Source organism: Oryx dammah, unplaced genomic scaffold (genome assembly GCF_014754425.2).
Source record: "Oryx dammah isolate SB20612 unplaced genomic scaffold, SCBI_Odam_1.1 HiC_scaffold_28, whole genome shotgun sequence".
NCBI classification, from domain to species: domain Eukaryota; kingdom Metazoa; phylum Chordata; class Mammalia; order Artiodactyla; family Bovidae; genus Oryx; species Oryx dammah.
This window is the reverse complement of record NW_024070212.1, coordinates 83,600,757-83,622,384: the sequence shown is the minus strand read 5'-3', so window position 1 is coordinate 83,622,384 and position 21,628 is coordinate 83,600,757. Positions and strand designations below refer to the sequence as shown.

The 21,628-nt window shown below is 40.0% G+C and overlaps 1 protein-coding gene across 1 annotated transcript in view; it reads right to left on the bottom strand.

Annotated features, from left to right (window-relative positions):
- The window catches only part of CUNH1orf87 (chromosome unknown C1orf87 homolog), an 87,340-nt gene that overhangs the window by 17,923 nt on the left and 47,789 nt on the right, over positions 1-21,628 (bottom strand). The window contains 1 exon segment of the mRNA XM_040232722.1: positions 4,151-4,215. Coding sequence (XP_040088656.1) covers positions 4,151-4,215 — 65 coding nt within the window.

Here is a 21,628-nt window from a genome sequence, read left to right as displayed (position 1 = left end):
TCACTCGGTCGTGTCTGACTCTGCAACACCATGGACTTAGTCTATGGAATTCTCCAGGCCAGAATTATGGCGTGGGTAGCTTTTCCCTTTTCCAGGGGATCTTCCCAGCCCAGGGATTGAACCCAGGTCTCCCACATTGCAGGCAGATTCCTTACCAGCTGAACCACAAGGGAAGCCCAATGGCTAGACAAAACCATTTTAGCTCTTGCTGCTGCCAGAGTTTTCGGTTACATAAACCAAAAATCTGGCTTTTCTCTCCCTTCAATATAAGTAGTTCTAACTAGGAATTACTATGGATTTTTTTTTACCCTTAATAAAAGGGAGGTGAAATTCAGCCATTTTTCTATGTTATCTTGAGTGATGGACCATCAGTAAATGTTTGGGGGGATCAATGAGCCTCCGAGTCGACCATCGTTCCCTTCTAATTTTCCCCCATCTGCAGTCAGGCGATAGCCCTGTTCCTTGCTTCCTGCCTCCCCTCTTCTTCTCCCTCACTTCACCAGCTCCACTGTGAAGAGATTCAAAGTTGGGTCGTACCTCGTTTTTGTAAAATACTACTTTAGATCTTAGAACATCTGTATCTGGAGGGGTCTAGGCTCTTTTGTATTTGTCTTTATGGGAGTTTGTAGCATTTCTTGGATCTATGGCTTGAGATATTTGACCACTGTTGGCAATTTTCAGTCATAATTTTCTTCAATATTGCTTCAGCTCTACTCTCTACCTCATTACATGTATGTTGGATATTGTCACCATTTCTATATATCTCTTGTATATTCTTTTTGTGTATTTCATCATCTTTTCTCATTCATACTTCAATATGAATATTTCCTACTGAATCATATTCTAGTTCACTAATTCGCTCTTCAGATATGCCCACTCTTTTGTTAAACCCATCTATTGAGTTTTAAAATTTAGTTATTTAAAAAAATTGTTTTTGTTCTCCATATTTTTTATAGATTCAAATTATTTGCTGAAAATTCTCCATCTTATTAATTTTCTCAAACATATTAATTACAGTTATTTGAAAATCCATATCCTCTCTTATATAATTGTTGATGGTTTCTAATTGAATGCTGGAAACATTTTGTATGGATAATTTTAGAGATTTTTATGAGATGTTAACTTCTTATACAGAGGGGATTTTCCTCTTTTCTGTCTGGTTGTTCAATTTGAATTCCAAATAATAGCCTTCAAAGAAATATTATTTTGTATTTTATCTTGCCTTCTGGTTGATCTTGCCAAGATTCTAGTCCTTAGTCTTAAGTTACAGACATTAAGTATTTATGTGATATGCAAATATCATATGCACATTAAAAGCAAGTTCATAGAATTTTTGTTATTCCAAATGTGATCAAGTTTATAATATGAGGCCGTATATATGAAAATGAATCATTTTAATCAGGTTATCATAGAATCTTCTAATGAAAATGGGAATGAGAAAATTCACAGTTCTACACATTCCAAATGCCAAGCTATCCTTAGTTTCTTATAATATCCCTTCTTTCCTTTTATGACACTTACCTGTTGGGCTAGAGAACCAGCAAACAAAATGGCCCACGCAGTGCCTAAAAGCATTTAATAATCATAGCTCCAGCGATACAGGAATGGGAAGAGATCAAGACTTTAAGTCTCTCCGTAAGCCACAGGCTGTCGCAACAATGCAACAACAGCACCACTACACTCCTGTTGCTCTGTAGAGTGTAACACTGCCTAACATTTTTTGTTTGTTAGACTTACAATCACCCTGTGAGATTCTAGGTTCTGCTAACAGTACACCTTTCTCTATGTTCCTTCAGGCCTAAGGATGATAGCTGCTTTCTATAGTTACTAATATCTGAGTTATCTCATGGTCATTGGTTGAAATATATCCTTTAACAGGTACCACTGAAACCTGTTAATAAGGCCTGTTTGAAAACAACTGAAGATGTAATCAAGTTAAGATGACATCATTATGGATTTGGGTGGGCCCAAACTTGAATGAACAGTAGTGTCTTTGTACAAAGAAAGAGAGGGAGAATTTAGACACAGGTACAAAAGAGAGGCAGAGAGGGAAGAAGGCCACAGGAAGACAGAGGCAGAGATTGTAGTTATGCAACCATAAGTCAAGAACAGCCTGGGGCCACCAGAAACTGGGAGAGGCAAGGAGACACTCTGTCCTAGAGCCTTGAGAGGAGCATGGCCCTCCTGACACCTTGATTTCTGACTTATAGTGTCCGGAACGATGAGAGAAGAAATTTCTGTTATTTCAGGCCGCTTGGTTTCTGACTTCGTTATGACAAATGCCCTAGGGAAATGAATGCACTCATTATTCTCATTTTGTGCTTTCAGTCTTCTAATTATGGATAATAACCCATCCCTCAACCATGGGCTATAAATTCCCGTTGTTTGAAATACCTGGTGAGGTTTCTGTCTTTCACTGGAATGCAAGCTGATATACTACACTGCCCACCAAACTCTCAGTACCTTGTGTTTTGATCCAAAGGGTAACCAGTAAATGGCTGATGGATGTAGTAAATAGAGAATTGCAACAACAGATTAGTATCAATGCATATTTTTTCACCTGTCATATTTAACACTTGTTAATTGCTAAATATTTTGCCCAATTCATCTTCATCATTTCACTTAATAATATATCTTGGAAATCTTCCTGTATTAGATCAGACATGTGATTTTTCAGCTGCGTAGTTATATTAATTGGATATACTGTAATTTAATAAAATGGTCCTTGAAGGATCTTGGCTTCCCTGGTGGCTCAGATGGTAAAGAATCCTTCTTCAGTGTGGGAGACCTGGGTTTGATCTCTGGATCGGGAAGATTTCCTGGAGAAGGGCATGGCTCCCCGCTCCAGTATTCTGGCCTGGAGAATCCCCACGAACAGAGGAGCCTGGCAGGTTATAGTCCACGGGGTTGCAAAGAGTCGGACATGACTGAGTGACTAAGCACACAGCACGCACAAAAATTATACTGCTGTATATAAATCTTGGAGAGCTTTTTGGTGAGATATTAGTAGGGAAAGTACCTAGCTATAGGATTCCCAGATCTAAGGGACTATGCAACTGAAATTCTAATAAGTAATATCAACTTCTTTTACAAATGAATTACATCCATATTAAAGGGCTATTTCTAGATAATGCTTCATGATATACTACATGAATGAATGGATAAAGAAGCTGTGGTACATGTATGTGATGGAATATTACTCAGCCATAAAGGGAACACATTTTCGGCTTCCCTGGTGGTGCAGAGGTTAAAGCATCTTCCTGCAATGTGGGAGACCTGGGTTCGATCCCTGGGTTGGGAAGATCCCCTGGAGAAGGAAATGGCACCCCACTCCAGTATTCTTGCCTGGAGAATCCCATGGACGGAGAAGCTTGGTGGGCTACAGTCCATGGGTCGCACAGAGTCAGACACGACTGAGTGACTTCACTTTCACTTTCACTATGTTCCTCAGTCCTAATGAGGTGGATGAACCTAGAGCCTATTATACAGAGTGAAGTAAGTCAGAAAGAGAAAGACAAGTATCGTATACTAATGCATATATATAGAATTTAGAAAGATGGTACTGGTGAACCTATTTGCAGAGCGGCAGTGGAGACACAGGCATTGAGAATAGACATAGACACAGCTGGGGTTGGGGAGGAAGGAGAGAGTGAGACCTATGGAGAGAGTAACATGGAAACATAAAAACAGCTGTTTTACCATGTGTGAGATAGATAGCCAATGGGAATTTGCTGTATGACTCGGGGAACCAAACCAGGGCCCAGTAACAACCTAGAGAGGTGGGATGGGGAGGGAGGTGGGGAGGGATGTTCAAGTGGGAGGGGTCATGGGTAAACCTATGGCTGAGTCATGTTGATGTTTGGTAGAAACCAACACAATATTGTAAAGCAATTTAATTTTATCAATTAAAAATAAATAAACTCTTTAATTAAAAAAAAAACCTGGGAATTACTCCTTTTATGATCTAACGACCTTAAAAAATAGCCATTAATGCAAACTTCACTCTTAATTTTTCTTCACTGGTAAGCCATTTACATTTCTGGGAGCAATGAGGTGAAATGCAATGAACCCGCCATTGGAGCTAAGTCACAGCATCAACAAGAGCTCTGGGAATTGGAAGTCTCTTAAGGAACAAAATAACCAGACTCACCTGGAGGAAAATCAGATGACAAATCAGAGGAAGCTCTGCCCAACCACTCAACAAAATTCTCCCATCTATGCAAGAAAAGGAAACATAGTATCTGTGATCAAAGTAGGAAGCTCTGAAAGAATGTACAAAAAAGCTTAAAAGTTATATAGACTGTGATATCATAGGAATTTTTTGATGCCTCTATCATTAGGGGTGCAGTGAAGGAAATGGAAGCTACTTTATGTGTCTCAGGGATTCCCTGGTGGCTCAGATGGTAAAGAGTCTGCCTGCAATGCAGGAGACCCGAGTTTGATCCCTGGGTCGAGAAGATCCACTGGAGAAAGAAATGGCAACCCACGCCAGTATTCTTGTTTGGAAAATTCTATGGACAGAGGAGCCTGGGGGTGGGGGGTGGAGAGGGGGGGCTACAATCCATGGGATCAAAAAGACCTGGACAACTGGGAGACTTCATTTTCTTTCTTTTCTTCTTAGGTGTTTCTACTAGAAATGGAAATTAGTTCAGTTCAGTTCAGTCACTCAGTCGTGTCCGACTCTTTGCGACCCCATGAATCGCAGCACACCAGGCCTCCCTGTCCATCACCATCTCCCGGAGTTCACCCAGACTCATGTCCATCGAGTCTGTGATGCCATCCAGCCATCCCATCCCCAGTCGTGCCTTTCTCCTCCTGCCCCCAGTCCCTCCCAGCATCAGAGTCTTTTCCAATGAGTCAACTCTTCGCATGAGGTGGCCAAAGTACTGGAGTTTCAGCTTCAACATCATTCCCTCCAAAGAAATCCCAGGGCTGATCTCCTTCAGAATGGACTGGTTGGATCTCCTTGCAGTCCAAGGGACCCTCAAGAGTCTTCTCCAACACCAAAGTGCCCATGAAATGATTGCAGGGGCTAGCAGAATGGAGGTTGGTGTCTGCTGATGGGCTAAAGGTTTGGTCTCAGTAGATGTAGTCCAGAGTCCAGGGAAATGCAGGAAATTCTGGCTGATGTCTCAGTTGCCCTTGACCATGAGTTTAGTGACAAGACAGTATAGATGGCATTCTGGCCACTGCAAAAACTGAGGGTCTGGAGTTGCTACTACTGCAGGAAAGGAATATATACTTAAAATGTCCCTGCCCCTCTTGCCACTCTTTCTGCCTTTCAAATCTCATGCAGTGGCATCCCAGTGATGGAACTTAAATCAATTCCAGAACCTCAATGTCAAGGGGCTTCCCTTGTAGCTCAGTCGGTAAAGAATCTGCCTGTAGTGCAGGAGACCTGGGTTTGATCCCTGAATTGGGAAGATCCCCCGGAGAAGGAAATGGCAACCCACTCCAGTATCCTTGCCTGGAAAATCTCATGGACCAGGAACCTAGTAGGCTGCAGTCCAAGGTGTTGCAAAGAGTTGGGCATGACTGAGCAACTAACACTAACACTAATGTCAAGGGAGCTTTGTAAATGTTCTTCACAGGCTTCTCAAGTATGGGAAGTATTACAACACAGGAAAGAACAAAGAAGGGGATAGAAATGGGTGCTAAGTGCAAATAGACAATATTTAGTGAAATCCCCAAGCAGAAATTGCATTGAGTCATGTGTGGGCATGTGATAATCAGGGAGTCATTTAAAACTTACAAGTAATTTAGGAACACTATGGTAGGAAAAATAACTTACATTTGCTTGCCCAGCATCCATTCTCCATTTATATAAAAATATGCTTCTCTAGGATATTGGGCTACAATCAATGTCCTATACCCTTCTCTAACCAAAGTTGGGATCTACCCTGTCTAATTAATCTCAATCTATCACTTTTCCCATCCTTCTCTCGCTTCTTTCCTCTCTCCCACTCTCTGTCTCTGTGTTTCTAATTATTTTTTGGTTTCAATGCTTCCCAAAGTTTCATTCTTCCCTAATTTTGTGTGTAACTTTGTATCTTTTTGAAGTATTTCTTTTTGTTTATGCTAGTAAGACAGTTCTGTTGGTAGCAACCGAACTTTTAATGAAAAGAATTTTTTAGCACCTCTTTCCCCATCAGAAGCCAAGCAAATATAAACAGCCAGTTGTGAGAATGTGTCCTAGGCTGTCTATGCTACTAAGCCGCTTTAGTCATGTCCGACTCTGTGCGACCCCATAGACGGCAGCCCACCAGGCTCCCCAGTCCCTGGGATTCTCCAGGCAAGAACACTGGATTGGGTTGCCATTTCCTTCTCCAATGCATGAAAGTGAAAAGTGAAAGGGAAGTTGCTCAGTCATGTCTGACTCTTAGCAACCCCATGGACTGCAGCCTACCAGGCTCCTCCATCCATGGGATTTTCCAGGCAAGAGTACTGGAGTGGGGTGCCATTGCCTTCTCCTCCTAGGCTGTCTAGAAGAGTTTTAATGTCATGTGATTTTATTCTCTTTATTTTTAATTGAAGTGTAGTTGATTTATAAATACACACACACACACACACACTCGTATATATATTTAGGCCTCCTAGGTGGTGATAGTGGTAAGGAACTCACATACCAGTGCAGGAGACAGAGGAGACGTGGGTTTGATCCCTCAGTCGAGGAGATCCCCTGGAGGAAGACATGGCAACCCACTCTAGCATTCTTTTTTGAGGAATCCCCATGGGCAGAGGAGCCTGGTGGGCTACAGTCTACAGTGTCACACAGAACTGGACACAACTGAAGCAACTTAGCATGCATGCATGGATGTACATGTACAAACACACTTTTTCAGATTTTTTTCCCTTATAGGTTATTACTATATAATTCCTGTATAGTATAGTATAGTTCCCTATGCTATAGAGTAGTCCTTGTTGGTTATCTATGTCATATACTGTTGTTCAGTTGCTCAGTCATGTCTGACTCCTTGCCACCCTGTGGACATCAGCGCGCCAGGTTTCCCTGTCCTTCACCATCCCCCGGAACTTGCTCAAGCTCATGTTCATCTAGTCAGTGATGCCATTCAACCATCCCATCCTCTGTTTTCCCCTTCTCTTCCTGCTTTCAATCTTTCCCAGCATCAGGGTCTTTTCTTATGAGTCGGCTCTTCGCATCAGGTGGCCAAAGTATTGGCACTTCAGCTTCAGCCTCAATCCTTCCAATGAATATTCAGGACTGATTTCCTTTAGGATTGACTGGTTTGATCTCCTTGCATTCCAAAGGAATCTCAAGAGTCTTCTCCAACATCACGTTCAAAAGCATCCATTCTTCAGCGCTCAGTTTTCCTTATGGTCCAACTCTTAAATCCACACATGACTACTGGAAAAACCATAGCTTCGACTATACGGACCTTTGTTGGCAAAGTAACGTCTCTGCTTTCTAATATGCTTTCTAGGTTAGTCATAGCTTTTCTTCCAAGGAGCAAGTGTCTTTTAATTTCATGGCTGCAGTCACCATCTGCAGTGATTTGGGAGCTCAAGAATTTAAAGTCTGTTACTGTTTCCATTTTTTCCTCATCTATTTGCCATGAAGTGATGGGACCAGATGCCATAATCTTAGTTTTTTGAATGTTGAGTTGTAACCCAGCTTCTTCACTCTTCTTTTTCACCTTCATCAAGAGGCTTTTTAGTTCTTCTTTGCTTCATATATAGCAGTGTGTATATATTAATCCCAAATTCCTAATTTATTCCTCCATTCCTTTCCCCTTTGGCAATCATAAATTTCTGTTCTGTGTCTATGGATCAACTTCTGTTTTGTATAAGTTCACTTGTATCTTTTTTCCCCCTCAGATTCCACACATAAGCAATATCATATTCTATTTCTTTTTCTCTTTTTGGGATGGTTCATTTAGTATGATGATCTCTGGGTTCATCCATGTTGTTACAAATGGCATTATTTCATTCTTTTTATAGCTGAGTAATATTACTTTGTAACATCTTCTTTATCCATTTATCTATTGATGGACATTTAGGTTGCTTCCATTTCATGGCTATTGTAAATAGTGCTGCAATGAACATTGGGGTGCATGGCTCTTTTCAAACTCTGATTTTCTGCAGATACATGCCCAGGAGGAAGATTGCTGGGTTGTATGGTAGCTTTTTAATATTTTTTAAGGAACCTCCATAAATTCATTAGATATGTAACTAGTTGTTTTGCTTATACTTAATAGAACTTTTCTATACCTGGTATCACAAATTAGAAAAGTTCTTTGTCAGTGTAGGAAATATAACCTCCAGAGCTTCATGTCACTTTGGGCACAAGAATAGACAAGGCATAGGTAAGCAGAACCACCAGCCAGATAAGCTGATGATTATATCAGCTGCTACAAGGGCTAGGCATGCAAAAGATAGTTGGAAAAGTAGCACTCTCTAGGAATTTTAATTAACATACAAAGATCTGATATTAGCACAGATCTGGAAATAAACCTAAGGAGAAGTGTCTCCTGTCTGCTACACTTCTTGAAATTCCTTCCTCTTAGGAGGGCCAGGCTTAAGGCTACAACATCTTCTGACCTGCTGAACAACAACACAACAACAAAAACCCAGATCCATTGATATTTCCACATTGCATAACATTTATTTTTTAGAGCTGTTAGAAGTTAGCAAATATTTGGCAAGGTTTCTGGACAAAATGGCACCAGACACTCTTATGCCCCTTCTTGAATATTTGATGATAGAAGAGGAAGGAAATTGTAGGACATTTTTTCTAAGTACTGAACTTACATTGCCTGATTTAGGTGGTATGTGACCAATGAAATCCTTAAGGTCCTTTAATAAAATATCTTCTTTATCCTATGCTCTTTAAATTACTCTAGGACCTCCAAAGAGCCCTTGACATCTTAAACATAGCAATGGGTTTTTGCTGCCACAAAAGGCAATATAATTCTAATCACAGTAGCAGGTGCCAGATTCCCCATGTTGAGTCAGAGAGGTCAGGATTGAAGGACAAGTTCTGTGAACCTGATTCTAGATTCAGGCAGATCCGAGTTCAAATTCTAATGTCATCCAAATTTTTAAAATGGCCTTTCATGAGCATTCTGAGTCTCTTTTGTGTATTCTCTCATTTAATTGAGACAACCATCTCATGAGACATGTAAATGACTTGCCCGTGGACATGCTGATTAATGGGGCAGCCAGGATTTAAACTCTGACTCCAAATCCTGCACCCTTAACCACTGTACTCTATGGCCTTACACATGAAATGTAATATAACTTGATTTCAGTTATATTTCTGCCCTCCCTTTAGAATTCCATGAAAATGGTTCCAGGGTCTTCTGATGTTTATTATTGTAGTTTTTTTTTTTTAACTTTAATCTTTATTATGGTGTTTAAATGCCAGATTGAAAGAAGCAAACTACAGTTGACCCTTGAACAGTGTGATGAGGGGTGGGGTGTGTTAGGGGTGCTAACTCTGCCCAGTCAAAAATTCATGTTTAATTTATAGTTAGTCCTCCGTATTAGAGGTTCCTCCATTCCACTGGTCCACTTTTCAGAAGTATGAGGTCAGTCTTATTTGGATATATTTATAATTATTTTTAAATTTATTTGCTTTGATTTAGTTTAATTTTGTTTTGGCTACATCCTTAAATAATTCACGTTGTCTCAGTAGCACAAAAGTTTTGTCAGGAGAAACATGGATGCTTTTTTTCTTAATTTAGTTTAGATCTTAATGAATTCATTGTCTGTACACAGGGTTTTTCTTTTTTCTTACTTTTGCAAAGTTTCTTTAGCTGTGACCTTCTGTTTCATGTCTTGTCCAGTTCTTCTAGTTTCTTATTCCATAATATCAAAGCATCGTAGGTTCAATCTCTACTCTTATTCTTTTATCTCTACTGTTCTTTTTCATTTTTTTCTCTAGATTTTGTGTAAACTTCTCAATTCTGATGTTCTGAATTAGATTTATTCTAGTGTTAATTTTGCTAATCATTAATTTCTGGTTATCACACTTTCTTTTGTAAGTAATAGTTTTTTAAAACACAGTCCTGGCTATTTGTTACATATTGTTTTTGGCTGCTTTCAGGCTACAACGACATAGTTGAATAGTTACAACAGACTATACACCCACAAAGCCTATAAACTTTACTATGTGACCCTTTATAAAAAAGGTTTGTTGACCTAAACATTTAAATAAGTGTCTTAATATCATAGAATATCTAGCAATATTCAGCTTTCCTTGATTGTGTTATACTTTTAAAATTGAGATATAATTGACATATAAAATATTAGCTTTGAGTGTACAACATAATGATTCGATATATGTGTGGATTGCAAAATGATCACAATAAGTCTAGTTAACATCCATCACCAAACATAGTTATAATCCCAGTTACCTCTTCATTATGCTGTAGAAGTTTCAGTTTCCTTGAAACTAGCCACATTTCACCAAGTTCATTTTAATTTCTTCTTTTCACTTTAGTGCTTTTTGCATTTCATTTTAATAGCCTTTTAATCTCATTATGCTTATTACTTTCCAATTCATTTCAACAGAGACATGGCTCTTTATATCCTATAGAGAACACCAATGGCTTTCTAAATGTTTTCTAGTTTCTAGAGTAAATCATTTTCAGAAGTTTGCTGTTACTTGGAGTCTGCAGGATCATGGGTACTTTCCTTGTTCTACAGTATTTTTAAAAATTAGGCCTCATACGTTGGGGTTTTATCTTTATTTAGTGTCAAATGAGAAACTGTTCATATTCAATACAACACAGTAGATGAATTTAATAGGTTTCCTCTGGCCCTACTCACTGCTCATTCAGCCCCTCAGTCAAGAGGCGAGTGACTGCTCCTACCAACTGGTGCTCCTTAGACGTTTTCCTGGTGTCTCTCAGCTGGGACCACTTCAGAGGTAGGATCTTCCCATCACAACTGTTGGATATCAGACACTATGTTGGTGTAGTCATAATGGGTACACTTGTTGACCTGAAACAGACTGCCAGATATTTCTCCAGCAAAGACAGGTTTATTCAGGATCAGTAGAAATTTGTAGTTTGTGGTCTCCAATCATGGTGAGCCATGTTCAAGTGCCCCAGACAGCAAGGAAAGAGAACACACTTTTTATAGAAAGGAAAGTGGGGTTGGGAGGGCTATAGAAAACAGTGTCCATGGCTTCCCACTGGCTGAGTTCTGACCCAGAAAGAGAAATCTTCCTTGCTGCTAAGTTCTAGTATCGTGGGGCATGAGAGCGCCCCCTTCTGGTCTCTCAACTCTGACATTTCTGTATATTCATTTTTTACACACTTCCCAACATACGGAGAAGGCAATGGCACCCCACTCCAGTACTCTTGCCTGGAAAATCCCATGGGCGGAGGAGCCTGGTAGGCTGCAGTCCATGGGGTCGCTAAGAGTCGGACACGACTGAGTGACTTCACTTTCACTTTTCACTTTCCTGCATTGGAGAAGGAAATGGCGACCCACTCCAGTGTTCTTGCCTGGAGAATCCCAGGGACGGGGGAGCCTGGTGGGCTGCTGTCTATGGGGTCGCAAAGAGTAGGACACGACTGAAGCGACTGAGCAGCAGCAGCAGCAACATACACAACTACCAGGGAGCGCCTCTTTCTGCTCCAACCTACATGACGTTGCATTTCCAGGATTACATTTCACCAGATGCAAATACCACAGCCGAGTTTAGCCATTCCTGCCTTCCTCACACCAACTTTATGCTCTGTCATTCCTAGGAGCTGTGATCTCTTCATAGACACAGAAAAGCAGTATGAGGGTAAGTGCACTGGTATGTAAACTGGGATGAGAGAAGGAGAGGAAGGAACTGTACTCAAGCAGATACAGAAAGTAGTACCTATGTAATTTTCTTGTTGCCTAAGACTTGGGGCCTCCAAATCAAGGAGAAAACTGTGGTGAAGGGACAAAAATATCTTCTGTTCTTGGCACTTTCCATAAATAGGCAGGAAAGCTTGGGGCGCCAAGATTTTCCCAGATTCCACTGTTCGTAGCCAGTGGAGATTCTTTCTAGATTCTGACATTAGAGTGCCTATTAGTTTTTGCTTCTGGTATTTTTTTTTCTTGCCACTTCATTTGTTCATTGGAATTTTAATAAAATTAAAATGTCATCTCCTTCAGAGATGACATTTTACACAAAAGTCCTATATATTAACACAAAAACCAAAAGTCTAACCATAGCAAAAACTCAAAATGGGGGCTATTTTATAGAAACACCCTCATAATTGTGATGACATTATTTACAGGTGACATGTTTCTCTGTGAGTTTCATATAGGATTCACTCAAACGTGTGTGGTACTTCCTTCTGAAACTCATCACCTTTTTTTACCTTGTGAAATGTATACTCTGGCCAAAATGGACAGTCTGTGGTTCTCCAAACTTGTTATGTTCTTGCTTGCTTTTCTATCTTGGTGCACGCTGCTCCTTCTGTCTCTCAGATACTCCTTTCCATCTCTCATCTGACTGGCTTCCACAAGTCCCACCCAGCTCCGCTGAGTGTTTAGTAGTACCGAAGAGCCAGCTCTGTTCAGACTGCTAGAATTATAGGTTAGTCCCATGATTTGAAAAGTTAAATCACTGAAGCCATTCCCTTGAGAATCCTGCAATCTACTATTCCAACTGAGGGGCACAAAATATTCTAGGAAAAGGAGGTGAGTAGAAAGAAGACCACGGAGGTGACTCTTAGCCTGCAGGGGGCTGTATAGTCTGCTTGGGTTGCCATTAAAAAAAAAAAGTGCGGGGCTTCCCTGGTGGCTTATTTGGTAAAGAATCTGCCTGCAATGTGGGAGACCTGGGTTCGATCCCTGAGTTGGGAAGATCTCCTGGAGGAGGGTATGGCAACCCACTCCAGTATTCTTGCCTAGAGAATCCCCATGGACAGAGGAGTTTGGTGGGTTGCAGTCCATGGAGTCGCAAAGAGTCAGACACGACTGAGCAGCCGAACTGAACTGAACTGAATGCAGGGTCTTTTCGTTGTAAGAGCACATCCTTGGAGTCTCTCTATGTGTCTAAATTTCCTCCTTATAAAGACACCAGTCAGATTGGATGGAGGCTTACTCTAATGACCTTATCTTAGTCATCTCTTTAAAGATCTTATCTTTAAATACATGGTCTAAAGTCTGGGAGTTAGGGATTCAACATATGAATTTAGGGGGATACAATTCAACCCACAATAGGAAGAAAGGTTTAAAGAGTCCCAACTTTGGGGACAACTTACTTAAGGACTCTGAAAGTGAAAGTTGCTCAATCGCGTCTGACTCTTTGTGACCCCATGGACTATACAGTCCATGGAATTCTCCAGGCCAGAATACTGGAGTGGGTAGCCTTTCCATAGACTTTGAACCTCATTTTATTCATCCGTGAGGTGAGTATAAAAACATTAATTCGTAGGACTGTTGGAAATATAAAATGAGATAAGCCATGTAGAGCATGTAGCCCTATTTGTGAACATAGTAGGTGGAGATACATCAATCTTTCTGAGTCAGGGGGTTATCTTGGTTCTTATTTAACTCAGCTGCTGGAAAAGCTCATCCAACTGCAGCATCTTTCTCAGGTTTCATCTCCCTAATCATGTAGCCTAAATTGTATTCTTCTCACCTTCCATTTACCCGTGAGAAGCATAGTCTTTACTTGGTAGATAGGCAATAAACTCTCAAATCTAGACAAAAGAATTTGTCTTTTTTCACTTAACAGGTGGAAATGTAATGTTCAGAGAAATAAGTGACTTGTCCATGTTTTCAAAGCCAGTGCATATGACTGTTGGGATTTCCATCTAGGCCTGCTCACATTGCCTTTCTGCATAGATGGGGGCTGATAGGGGCAGTGGAGGTGCTCTACCCATGAGGAGATGCTACCTGCAAGCCCTGGGGTTCCTTGGATCATACCTGATCCCGGAACTAACGCCTCTTCACTTTTGTATTAATAACCTACACCTCCCCTGGGTCCTAGGGCAGGAAGATACTGAGTTCCTCAAAATCCCAACCCATGTTCAGCACCAAGGCCAAGGTTAGAGCTGACTGTGAAATGCAGGCAGATTGCCTAAAGCCCCTGTGCCTGGGCACTATCCTATAGGCCTTTAAATTTCATAGGAGTTGTAGGAGAGTTGTTACAGTGTATTAAAAGCCAAGAACCTGAAGCTAGAGAGCCTGTATTGACTTAGTCTTATTGATGAATTCATTTATCAGTTACATACTGGTTTTAGCTTCTCAGTGCTCCAGCTTCCTCATTTGAAAAGTAATAGTACCTATCTCATGAGGTAGGTGCAAGGATTAAAAGAATTAATATTTATAAAGCACTCAGAACATTGCCTGAGAATATAGTAAGCACTATATAAATGTTGGCTACTACTACTAACTTTATTAGCAATATTACTATTAGAAGTCTTACCCCATAGGAACAGGCTCTGGAAGAGAAGATTGTAATTAATGAACTCTTAAAAGCCAGATCTGTTTTCCAAGACCAACCAATGGGTGGATTCATACCATACCTCTAATAGCTCACAATTTTCCTATTCCCTTACAATCTTCCTATTCCCATTAAAAAGTAATTGCTGAATTGGACACCTCATGTTTCCTTTATCTCTTAAAATCATCTGGTTGTTCCTGGGATTATCAGACCAGTCCTTCTCAACCTAATTGCACTCCCAATGATGGGCCAGATGTGTACGATAAGGTCTACTTGGGGCTGTGTCAATTGTGCCACTCTATTTATGAAGCCACCCATAGCAGCTTCGTTATTTATCCCCTCCCCCGACACAATTTGGCTTGAGTGCCTATGTTTTAAACTGGGTTTGAAGCATTTAATTTTGCCAATACAATTTTAGAGTATTAGTTTGCCTCCTGTTCTCTCTCTGCTCTCCTTAATTACCATTTATTGCAAAGTCACACAGAAACATTAAATGCTAATTCTGACTTACACATTCCTGGCCAAGAACTGGGATAATAATTTTCATCCAACACAACCTGAATTCATTTTACATAAGGGTGATTCAGAGTAGAGATTTGAAATCGTAATCAAGTCTTTCTCAAAATCGCCTTACTCTGGCAGTCATTCACTAACGTCTTTGCTAATTGGTAGGCAAATGGCAAAAAACAAAATCTCAATGTTAAAACACACACACACACACACACACACACACTCTCACACTCAAACAGAGATACACAACAACAACTTTGCTGCAGCATGCTCGAAATTGTTCCTCTCATCAGCTCTTGCAATGTGACAGTTTAAGAAAAGAACACAACTCATTTTATTTGGTTAGATAGGGCTAATCCCACATCACCATAATCCCTCCTGATGTTTTATTGATTTTAAAGGACATTTAATCAGGAAGCAGCTCAGCACTAGAATCCTGCTAATTAGTAAGCAGGCACATTCCAAATGGGTTCCCAATAGAACGGCAGATTAATGGACAATATGTGCTAAAATAATGATTCATGCATTCAGCTTCTAAAATGTATGTCTAAATTGCATGTGTAATCTCTTAAGGATATAGGTTTGCATACAAAGCCCTTAACGGAATGGATTTAATTCAACAGAAGAGCTTTAGCCAATGACTGTTTAAGGATGAAACAGGTTTATCATTTACAAATGCAATTCTTCATTGGCCTCATAGTTTTGATGTCCTTGAACATTCAAAGGTCAAAGATAGGTGAATAAAAAATCAATGTGCTTCTCTGATAATACACATAAAATGGTAGGAAGTTGAGAATTTTCATATAATTATAAGTAGCCTAACCTCATTGTTCTCTTTCACTCTTATTCTCATACTTCTGTTTCCTATAATCTTGGTTCTGGACCCAAACTTCTATCAAGTATACCAAGTATAACATGAACTTTGACAGTTGCATTTTCGCCTTTTATACCAGTGCCTGTGGGAGTCTCAGTTTTAGCTTATTGATTTTCTACTCAGCTCTTAGTCCAGTTTTTTGCTTTTCCTGCTTGACCACCTCCCTTACCTTCACCGAACTACCTCCAACATTTTACAGAAGGAAAACTCCCATGTCCAAAACCGGTCTAGTGGAAATTAATTGGCCAGGCTCAACATGCTGTTTACCACTTGATGTTCTCATAACCTTTATCACCATGTGATATGTCACACAGACTACTTTATTTATAGTTTCTCTTCCCCCTTAGAATAGAAGCTTCATAAGGGAAGGGACTTTGTTTTATTCATATCTATATTCCCAGTGATTAGAATAGTAATTGGTATACAGTAGGCACTCCATACGGAGAAGGCAATAGCAACCCACTCCAGTACTCTTGCCTGTAACATCCCATGGGCGGAGGAGCCTTGTAGGCTGCAGTCCATGGGGTCATGAAGAGTTGGACACTTACTGAGCGACTTCACTTTCACGCATTGGAGAAGAAAATGGCAACCCACTCCAGTGTTCTTGCCTGGAGAATCCCGGGGATGGGGGAGCCTGGTGGGCTGCCGTCAATGGGGTCACACAGACTCGGACATGACTGAAGCAACTTGGCAGCAGCAGCAGGCACTCCATAACTCCAGTACTTTGGCCACCTCATGTGAAGAGTTGACTCATTGGAAAAGACTCTGATGCTGGGAGGGATTGGGGGAAGGAGGAGAAGGGGACGACAGAGGGTGAGATGGCTGGATGGCATCACTGACTCGATGGACGTGAGTTTGAGTGAACTCCAGGAGTTGGTGATGGACAGGGAGGCCTGGAGTGCTGCAATTCATGGGGTTGCAAAGAGTCGGACACGACTGAGTGACTGAACTGAACTGAACTGAAGGCACTCCATAAATATTTGTTAAATGAATGAATAAATGGATTAATCAAATATTAATTTGGTACTGTGTCTATCATGTACCAAATACTGGCCTACAAGATGATGGAATATGTGTCATGATCCTTGCCAAGGAGATCACTATCCAGTCATTAAATTAACAAGTCACACAAATAAATACATAGTAATAAGTGATAGGAAAGAATATTACTGAATGCTAAGAGAGAGTATAGCACAAAGAACATTATTTTGATGAGACAGGGAAAGCCTGCTTCAATCTGGCCATGAGCTAAGGATTAGGGAAAATTTATGTATCTGCATTCCTCAGCATTTTGAAACTTTATTCTTCCCCTAGTTCAGTTCAATTCCATAAATATTTGTCAAATACCTACTAGGTGCCAGGCACTGCTCTATATACTTGCGATACATCAATAAATAAAGTTTCTGACTGCCCTATGGCACTACAGTCTATAGTCTATCAGAGATTAATTTATAACAACAATAAACATCATACATCAATAAGTTAACTAATACATTAATCGTTTGTAAGTGTATGCTGCTGCTAAGTCACTTCAGTTGTGTCCGACTCTGTGCGACCCCATAGATGGCAGCCCACCAGGCTCCCCTGTCCCTGGGATTCTCCAGGTGAGAACACGAGTGGGTTGCCATTTCCTTCTCCAATGCATGAACATGAAAAGTGAAAGTGAAGTCACTCATTTGTGTCCGACTCCTAGCGACCCCATGGACTGCAGCCTATCAGGCTCCTCCATCCATGGGGTTTTCCAGGCATGAGTACTGGAGTGGGGTGCCATTGCCTTCTCCATTGTAAGTGTATAGAAGAAAGCAAAAGGAATGCAGGTTAAGGGGAAGAAAGGATGTGGGGACTACAACTTTAAATAGTGTTTCAGTTCAGTTCAGTCACTCAGTCGTGTCCGACTCCTTGCAACTCCATGAATCACAGCATGCCAGGCCTCCCTGTTCATCACCATCTCCCGGAGTTCACTCAGACTCACGTCCATCGAGTCCGTGATACCATCCAGCCATCTCATCCTTGGTCGTCCCCTTCTCCTCCTGCCCCCAATCCCTCCCAGTAAGCCTATAAACAAGGTAACATTGGGCAAAAACTTACAGAGGGTGAAGGAGTTAGCATGAAGATATTTGGGGAAAGAATATTCTAGGTTGAGGAATCATTCAAAAGATAGGTACTAAGGTGGATGTGTGCCTGGTGTGTTTGAGGAAAAAGAGGAGAACAGTGTGACTGCAACAGAATGAGCAAATGACATTATAGATGGAGCCAGAGAAGTTGAAGAGGGTAGATTATGTAGAGCCCTTTATGAAGACTTCAATTTCCTTTGAATGAAATAACATCCTCTTGCAGTGTAATAAGCAGAGCAGTGACATTAACTGTTTTAGGCTTCAATAGACCACTGTAGCTTCTGTACTGAGGATAAACTAGGAACAAGGGAAAAGCAGAATTCAGTTAGGAGGCCATTATAGTAATCTAGGAGAAACATAATGGTAGCTTGGATGGGGTGTAGTTAAGTAATAACAGAGGTGGTGAGAAAGGAGCAGGATCTTGACATACTCTCAAGATAGGGTTGATTTATTCATGAATTACTGATGGATTGGATATAAAATGCAAGGAAAAGAAAAAAAAGACAAAGGTTCCTGGCATGTTGTGTTTTCATTTGAATGCAGTTTAAAATGTTGTTAATTTCCCTTGTGATTTCTTCCCTGACCTTTGGTTGTCTGTAAAGTGTATTGTTTAGTTTCATAATGTTGGGAGAATCCTGGGATTTTATTTTGCTTTATTTTTGGTTTTGTTTTATTTTTGCTTTTTGCTTTCTAATTTATTTCTTTTGCGGTCAGGAAGCATATTTTATATGATTTATTCCTTTTAAATTTACTGAGTTGTTTTGTGGCTCAGGATAAGGTTTATCTTTTAAATATTTCACGAACACTTAAAAAGAATCTGTATTCTGCTGTTGTGTGGGGTGTAATTGCCACTTACATCAAGTTAGTTGATAATATAATCCAAGTTTTCTATCAGTTTAGTTCAGTCGCTCAGTCATGTCTGACTCTTTGTGACCCCATGAACTGCAGCACGCCAGGCCTCCTTATCCATCACCAACTCCTGGAGTCTACCCAAACTCATGTCCATTGAGTCGGTGATGCCATCCAGACATCTCATCCTCTGTCTGCCCCTTCTCCTCCTGCCCCCAATCCCTCCCAGCATCAGAGTCTTTTCCAATGAGTCAACTCTTCGCATGAGGTGGCCAAAGTACTGGAGTTTCAGCTTTAGCATCATTCCTTCCAAAGAAATCCCAGGGCTGATCTGTTTCAGAATGGAGTGGTTGGATCTCCTTGCAGTCCAAGGGACTCCCAGAGTCTTCTCCAACACCACAGTTCAAAAACATCAATTTTTCTGCACTCAGCCCTCTTTATAGTCCAACTCTCACATCCATACATGAGCACTGGAAAAGCCAAGTTTTCTATAGTCTTACTGATTTTATGTCTACTTGTTTTTGCCAGTTACTGACAGAAATATGTTCAATTCTCTAAATAAAATCGTGAATTTGTCTATTCCACCTTCCAGCTTCATGTTTTTAATTTATTAACTTGAAACTGTGTTATTGAGGGCATGAACATTTAGGTCTGTATGTCCTTTTGATGAAGTGAATTTCTGGCAATACCCATTGATTTAGAATCTACTTTGTCTGAATTTTGGAGAAGGAAATGGCAACCCACTCCAGTATTCTTACCTGGAGAATCCCATGGACAGAGGAGCCTGGTGGGCTACAGTCCACAGGGTCGCAAAGAGGCGGACATGACTGAGTGACTTCACTTTCACTTTGTCTGACTTTAGTGTAAGCATCCTAACTTATTTTTCATTCATACCAACTAGTATGGTATATCACTTTCCATCCTTTTACTTTTACTAGGTCTGCCTTTATATTATAAAAGGGTTCATTTCAGACAGCATTTAGTTGGGTTTAGCTTTTTAAATGAAATCTGGAAATTGCTACCTGTTAATTGGGACATTTGAACCATTAATACTTACTGTAATTATTGATATGATTGGATTTAAATCTATCATCATTGTTTGCATTTATTTTCTGCTTGTCTTATTTGTTTCTTGTTTTCTTTTCCTTCTTTTTTTGGTTTATTCTTAGTATTTATATGTGATTATTCAATCTCTATTAGTATTTTTGGGCCTGCCAGGTGGCTAAGTGATAAAGAACCCATTTCCCAATGTAGGAGACTGCCTGCAATGCAGGAGACCTGGGTTTGATCCCTGGGTCAGGAAGAGCCCCTGCAGAAGGAAATGGCAAACGCCTTCAGTATTCTTGCTTGGAAAATCCCTTGGACAGAGGAGCCTGGTGGCTGCAATCCACAGGGTCACAAAAGAGTTGAACGTGACTTAGTGACTAAACAACAACAATTCATATTTTTAACTGAATACTCTTCCTTCAACCAAAATTATTCTACTTAGTTGACAGTATACAGGTATTTTTACAGTACACTTTTATTTCCCCTCCCAGTATTTTATGCTGTTGTCAAATGCTGCCCTCTATTATGTTACAAACTCCACAGTACATTGTTATTATTGTTATCTTAAACAATTGATTATTATTTTAACAGATTTTTTTAAAAAATAAGGAAATTATATTTTTATTAATTGACATATTATATCCAATACTTTTCATTTCTTTGTGCAGATTAAAAATGATTATTTTCCTTCTGCCCAAGCCCCCCCCCCTTTTTTTTTTTTTTTACTATTTCTTGCATTACTGCTCTGATGGTTATGAATTCTCTCATTTTTGTATGTGTAGTATCCTGCATTGGAGGTGGACTCTTTACCATTAGCACCACCTGGGAAGTCCTTGTACGTGTAGAAAACATCTTACTTCCCATTAGTTTCTGAAAGATAGTTTTGCTGGATGTAGGATTTCAGGATGATCATTTTTCCTTCAGTACTTTAAGGATGTTATTCTAGTCTTATTGTTTATGTTTCTAATGATAAATCTGTCATAATTCTTATCTTTGATAAATCTGTCATAATTCTTATCTTTGTTGCTCTTTATGTAATTTGTCATTTTCCCTTGTACATTTAAGGTTTTTAATTTACTGCTAGTTTAAGCAATCTGATTGTAAGGAGCCTTGGTATGGTTTACTTCAAATTCCTTATATTTGAAGTTCATTAAACTTTTTAGGTCCATGTCTTTATAGTTTTTTTCAATTTTGGAAAATTACAGCCATTATTTTTTCAATATTCTTTTCTTTCTGTCTATTTGTCTTATCTCCTTCTGAGACTCGTTTCTCATGCATTAGGCTTCACTATAGCATAATACCATTTTGAGGACTCTAATCCATCCCACATGTGTTCCTCTCTAGCTGCTGGAAATGTGAACTATTCCAAACTCTGTGTGAGTTCTAAAAATTTCTCCACTTTTTTCTCTTGTTTCTTTTGCTGGCCTTGGGTAGTTTCCTCAAATGCATACATTAGCCAAGTTTTCACGTGAAGACTTCAGGGTAACTCTTTGGAAGTCTCCAGAAAGGACTCTTAGGGTATCTCGCCTCATTGCTATGTTGTACCAAGTATTCTAGACTTCTTGGCCTTCCTGAACTTCATACTCTATTCCTTTAGCTCAAGGAGAATGCTGGGCTAAGTTTGGAGTCCCCTTTCTTGTTCAGTAAACTGAGCTTACCTCATTTCCTTCTCTCAGGAATCACTGTTCTGTGCTTCATGATGGCCAAAGTCATGCAGAAAGTATCACTTCATATATTTTGTCCTACATTTTAGTTGTTTAGAATGAAATGGTAAATCTGACTTGCCATCTACCAGCAAACTGGAAGTGGACATTTACTGCTTTAATTTTT